Genomic DNA, 6,418 nt, shown 5'->3' on the forward strand with positions numbered 1-6,418 from the left:
ATAAAGAGCTCAATTAACACCTGATGTGGAGTAAAGGACACGCAGCCCCCCTTCCCCTCCCCCTCAAAGCCGTGGAGTAGAGGAAGATGATGCTCTTTCCCCGTGATGTGACCGTGAGATGATAATCTCAAGGAAAGCATACTTGTGATAGTTTTTCCTTTTTTGGACAGTGCTGGGCCTCCAGTGTCTGTCCAGATCCAAGTCCAGTGGGGGAGGAACTGCTAGTGTGGGAATTGCTCTCTTCCTGCGCCTTTCGTGGAGAAGAGTGGGCCTGACAGTGGGGAGTCTCTATGTGCTGGCAGACTGTTTTCCCAGAGGCTGCCTCATGAAGCTCTGATAAAGGCATTCTGTCTGGACCTTGTCAATGCACACAAGCTGCGGCTTCGGCTGACTTGCAACATAAACATATAGACATCCCCAAGCCTCCTGCTAGGGTCCATCAGAGCGCCCTCCCCCAACTCTCTCATTCCCTTTCCCCCTCTCACTCTTCCTCTCCCGCCCTCTGTCATCATTCCTGTCATTATTTCCTCCTTTTGATGTGAGTCTTCTCAGCCCTCTTTAGCTTGTGTTACTGGTGTTATCTCTAGTCACTCCTCTGCCTCTGGAAGGCTTCACACTCGTTGTTATTTCCAGCCTTGATGTGATCACATTTATTTCATTTTGAGACCCTCCAACACCCTCACATGTTGACTTATTGCTTAGCTAGACTCTGCCATTATTATATAAATGCATTAAAAGCAAATGATACTTCATGTGCAGTGTTAGCTGTGACGGGAATCATGCGAGTGAAACATCCAACTGGTGTTCTAAGAAAGGTGATGTTTTTTTTCCTCATGCGGAGAAAGTGTTAGGATAGGTTAGAAAGCCTGGCCTGAAAGATTTGTAAAGAACATGTTGAAACTTGTCCTGTGCGGGCTGCTGGAAAGGAATCTTTCCTGAGTTGTGAGGCCCCTGCACGTCTTGTCTAGTCTGCCTGATTGCGGATTGCCATTTTGTGTACTTTTCATCTACCAGAGGGTCTTGATTGTGCTGCACTTGTGCAACAGCTCTAGTGTGTGTGTGTGTGTGTGTGTGTGTGTGTGTGTGTGTGTGTGTGTGTGTGTGTGTGTGTGTGTGTGTGTGAGAGAGAGTGTGGCGGACAAAAGCTGAAATCTCTCAGCCATCCACGTAACAGCTTCTGAGCACCGAGTTTGTCTCATCTTCAAAAGCATAGTCTGAAGATGTACAGTGTTTGCTCATTATGGGCCATTCAATAGATAAATCACACATAATAGCACAGCGGAGATAAACTGCTTTTTGTCTACCCTGCCCAACAATTGACATCCAGTGTACCTCATCAGTGTCTGTGCATTTTCTTTTGGTTTCTTTTTTAGGAGTCCGGGAAAAAAGGATTGATGGATAAGATACATATGGTGCAGGAAGTAGTGCTGGTTGTCCAGAACGTTTTGGAGGAAATCGCAAACATTGGAGAGCGAATCAAGAAGTAATTTAATTATAATTTTGAATATGTATTTTTTATTAATGAATAGTTTTATAATTTTATATATATATATATATATATATATATATATATATATAGAACTACACATTAATCTGACACAATTATTCTTTTACAGCATAGTCAACTGGTCTGTTCCATTCTTGTCGTGCATGGCCTGCTTGATGCTGTTTGTGGCAACAGCGCTGTTATATCATGTCCCACTGCGATATATTGTGCTGATATGGGGTAAGTTCTACAACAATTTATAAAACTATAAATGAAAGAAAATAAACATATTTTGCACAACTAAAAGTGTATTGTGCGAATCCCTAAAGATAGCAAACTCCCACAATCTGTTTCTTGCTAGGTCTTTCAATCAGTGCGACCAAATCATCCTGACAAACTGTATGCAAATCAACGCCCATACCATTGTAGCAAAACACAACTCTTATTCAATCTTCCTTACTGCAAATCTGTGATTTAATGAAGTACAGTAATTTAAGAACTCTGCCATGCCTACACCTTTGCAGATGCACAGAGATCAGACAGCTGCAGAGGTTTTCTCTGCTCAGTGTGGGCTGATGTAGCAGAGCCCAGCAGAGGGGAGGCCTAAGGTTTGTGTGAAAACAAAGCAGAGGTAGAGTAGCGAGCTGTATATAATACATGATGTCCTTGGGCAGTCTGTAGGCTCCTGGTCTAGCCTCTCATTATCTGCTGTAGTCATACAGAATAGACAGTCATCTCAGTGGTCAGGGAGATATGCTGCCCTTAACAGAATCTCCTCCTCCAGCTGTAAGCCCACAACCACTGTACTTCCACACTGCCTTCAACACAATCAATACCAAAAAACCATCATATCAAACAAAAAACACACAGTCTGAGACACTCCTCTGCCTCCCCAGTTAACCCCTATCTCTGTGGTTGCAAGGCAAGCCTTTCAAGTTGCTTGCACATATTTAAGTCCTTAGGTTCTTTGTCTGTATGTTGAGGTACAGGCAGTACCAAGCTGTGAATATAATGGTTCCATTACAAGACCCCAGAGATGTTGCTTTTTCTTCTTCTTCTCTGTGGTATGCAGCCATGCGCAAAGTAAATATAGATGTGCTATAAATGATCGGATTGAAGCAAACAACAGTGAAGAAAAGTTATGAATGTGTGCTTCCTTTTCGAATTAGAGTTGTTATTATTATTATTATTATTATTAATCTTCTTTAATTGATTACATATTGTTGTATCCATACTTGTCTCTAATGGAGGTGTCTGGCTTGAATCCAGTTTGTCTGAAAGGGATCAATTGAAGCAGCATCATATAATGTGGTTACTGAACTCTATACTGTACAGTACCTAGATAGGGTTACACAACTCTTTTTATTAGTATCACTTTTTTACACTGCAAAAAATGTGCTGGTTGACATGACACCTTTATTTAATAATGTGCTCTTGTTTTTGCACAGGCATTAACAAATTTACCAAGAAGCTGCGCAACACATATGCTATTGACAATAATGAAATACTGGATTTCCTCAAGAGGGTGCCTTCTGATGTTCAAAAGGTAAGGGTCCAATTTTGCATACAGATATGGAAGGAATTCCCTGAAGATGTCTGCATTATTTGCTGTACCAGAATTCCCAAGTGTTGCAGAAATATATCCTCTGGCTTTGTTTGATTATTAATGGACTCTCGCCTTTTAAAGCAGCCCTGGCCCAATTATTCGTCAGCGCTGCTCCGTGTAGTCGCCGTACTGCCTCAGTGAGGAGATGCTCAGATCTGTCCTCAGCCATATTCCGGCAGCCTCGTCCGTTATTAGCAATTTTGTCTGCCTGATTGAAGCGCTGTGACATTAAAGTTGGTGATTGGCCGAGGGCCGGCAGAGGGCTCCTGATGTCTCTGGCTGTTGTGTCAGCACAGAAACTCTGATGTGGCCTCAGTCACTTCTGGGTGGTAGAGTCAATTAATGTAGTCGCGAGCCCCAGTCGTCTTGCCGGGTGCCATATGTGATTACATATTAGCCATGGCTGATATGTCATTTGCATTTACATCACAGAGCTGAGGAGAGCTGTCAGAGTGTTGTAAGTGGTGCTGGGCTCTCGCTGTTCTCTGACTGAGAATTTTGCTCGGCCAGGAAATGAAGTGCCACACAGCGCCTTCATCTCCCAGGTAACTCGCCAGACTGAATTCAGCGAGAAACCCTGACAGTCTGGATCTGGAAAGACACTCTCACCCCAGTCTGTTTCTCTGCTGCACCCTTGATGTCGTCCTGCAGCAAGCCATTGCTGACTTCTCTGTGATGTTGGAGGGAGCCTGTGTTGTTTGAGATTTGGCTGACTGAGTTGGCAAAACAAGGTGGTGAATACATTTTGATTCAGAATCCTTTGTATGTCTTCTTCCCCATTGGGATACGATGTTTGAGCTTTGAAAATGACTCACTTTCAAATCTCACGGAAACAATACTTTTTAGCCTGGTTTAAAAGAGAAACTACATCTTGAAAATAGCTCCAATCATAAAAAAAAAACAACACCCTTAAGATTCATCATAAGTACGTTTCATTATGTACTGTGAAAAATAACCTTAACATCATATACACAGGAGACCCAAAACAATAGACCAGATATTTTGTTTTTGTTGACTTAGAACTTCAATCCTCAGATAGGTGTGGACACAAAAACACCACAAAGGCTGGAAATTGACTCCTGTCTTTCTTGCAAATGTGACTTGGCAATTAGTGCCTGTGCACATCTACAAAGTCTGCCTCAAACGGGGACTTCTGACAACACTGTGTCTGTCCTGAAATAAGAAGCATCTGTCAGTTCTGAGGACAGTTTCATGTTCTGATGCAGGAGGCAGTCACTTTGTTCCGACATTCCATCTCCCGTTCTAATAATGGAGACCAGCTAATTAGCATAGAGTTCTTACCTTTTATTCAACAGATTCACCGTATTGTTTGAGCTCAGCAAGCATGCTTCAAAAGCAAGTTTTCAAATTTTAGCTCCTCTCCTTTCGAGTTCACCCTATGATCAGTCCTCTTTGGATTTTGGTGGCAGTTTTTGAAAAATAGAAAAATAAATAAGGACAATTGAATCAAGTTTTTTAAATGTCAAAGAGAACATGATTTTACAACATACATTTAGTTTGTAAATTCATTTGAACATTCAAGGACTTTCTGGGAAAAGAAATACCGAAACATGAGTGAATCCATTGTATCTTGAGCTTAATTTTAACACGTGTAACTAGCAGGAAAAAAAAAAAGAAGGTTGTAAGTTCAAATGTCACATTTCAGGTCTGGTTTTACCCTGAAGGAATCAACGTCACACAGGGTCCGTAAAGCTGTGAAGAAAGTAACACGGCAACTTAAACAACACTGGCTTTGTAGCCTTATATTCTCAGGCTTGAACAAAGTTTTCTTTAGGGGACATAACTTACAGTGAGTGATTATGCGGTGTGCAACTCCCTCACTGGCCTGGCAGGTCATCTCAACAGTTGATGTCTGTTTCTAATATTGTGATTGTGGTGCAGTATGAGGGGGGCGTACACTGGTACGGAACCCTTGACTCTTCAAATCCTTCCTCGCTGTGATTAATCCCCTCTGCTCCTGTGTTTAAAAAATGATTCATTACAGGCGAGCCCGCCTCGCTTTCCCCTGCACCAGCTCTCCTCAGGGGAGCCATTACCGTGCGCTCCACTGAGCTCGGATTACCTGCCTCTGACCAAACTCCTGTTTGTTTTTACAGGTGCAGCGCAGCGTTCTGAGAGCGCCCACCAGCCAGAACCAGCCGCGGAAGAAAAGGTAGGTAGCTTCGGGGACACGCTGGATGAAAGGCTGGTCTTCTTTTTGAATACGGTACGATGCGGTCCACCTGACAACAATGCTCCAGAGCCAGCAGAGCCCGTGACCCTGTGCACCCCACCACACCACCCTAACTCTGCCCCCTGCTGCTGAGGAGCAGCCAGCCGCTCTCTAGCTTGTGTGTTTGCCACCCTCCTGACAGAGGCTGTGAACTGCAGCAGCTAGGAGGCCAGCACATGGCGCTGTCAATCACAAGCCTGGAGGTAAAGAAAAGAGAGCGCTGCCAGGCTCAGCCTTCATCTTTGGACATCATTTAGAAAAGGAATGAAAAGCGTCGGGTTCGGCTTACCTTAGACCTCCACTGTTTATTTGGACTTTGGTAAAAAAATGAAGAAATTTGCCTTCAGGTTGAGTTAATATAAGCAGTTTATGGAAAACAAACCATCATATATATCGCAATTGATTTATAAATAATAATCAAAATAATTTGTGTTTTTGCACATGAAAAATATTAGTACTGAATGTTACTGTTCTTTTTGTGGTTACTGTACATAATATGCTGCTCTCAGCTTTCTTAATGTTATCCTTGCAACAAATATATATTTGTGTACTGTATTTGTCATAATTCCAGCTGAATTTATATGTATATATTTTTATTTAGTATATGACTGCGTCATCAAATGGGGAATTTGCAGAAATCCTGAATAAAGAGTCTTGATCAGTTTGAGCTCTTGTTTTTGCCCGTGCTTTTTCAATAACTGCACTCTAGTGAGGATGGATTACACCACTTCTTTACTTGAATACACAGTAAACACATCTGATTACACAACACAGCCATTGGAACAGAGCTCACACACCGGCCACCGCTGCGCCTTGGTTACCGAGCTCACATCAAAGCTGTGTGGCTCCAGTGTGCTTCCTAATGCATTGCTTTGTTGCCTTCTCACAATAACAGGGTCCAGATGAGAGAGAAAGAGCTCATCTCACAGAGAGTACTCTCTCCATCCTCAGCACTTAGTGCTTTATATTTCCACTAAAATCACCTGGCCTATCTAATGGTTACACACACACACACACACACACACTCTGGTTTTTCCATCTGTCTCCCCACAATAGTTTTTCCAAGAAGAGGGATGTAGTATAGCCGCTATAT

At 42.7% G+C, this 6,418-nt stretch overlaps 1 protein-coding gene across 1 annotated transcript in view; it reads left to right on the forward strand.

The window, feature by feature from the left end:
* Positions 1 to 5,980, forward strand: part of mctp2a (multiple C2 domains, transmembrane 2a) — a 32,893-nt gene extending 26,913 nt beyond the window's left edge. Inside the window, exons 21-24 of the mRNA XM_029433972.1 lie at positions 1,374 to 1,483; positions 1,617 to 1,726; positions 2,935 to 3,032; positions 5,210 to 5,980. Coding sequence (XP_029289832.1) covers positions 1,374 to 1,483; positions 1,617 to 1,726; positions 2,935 to 3,032; positions 5,210 to 5,269 — 378 coding nt within the window. The 3' untranslated portion in view covers positions 5,270 to 5,980. The remainder of the gene's footprint in view (positions 1 to 1,373; positions 1,484 to 1,616; positions 1,727 to 2,934; positions 3,033 to 5,209) is intronic.
* Positions 5,981 to 6,418: the final 438 nt, after the last annotated feature.

The sequence above is a fragment of the Cottoperca gobio genome, chromosome 6, assembly GCF_900634415.1.
Source record: "Cottoperca gobio chromosome 6, fCotGob3.1, whole genome shotgun sequence".
NCBI classification, from domain to species: Eukaryota; Metazoa; Chordata; class Actinopteri; order Perciformes; family Bovichtidae; genus Cottoperca; species Cottoperca gobio.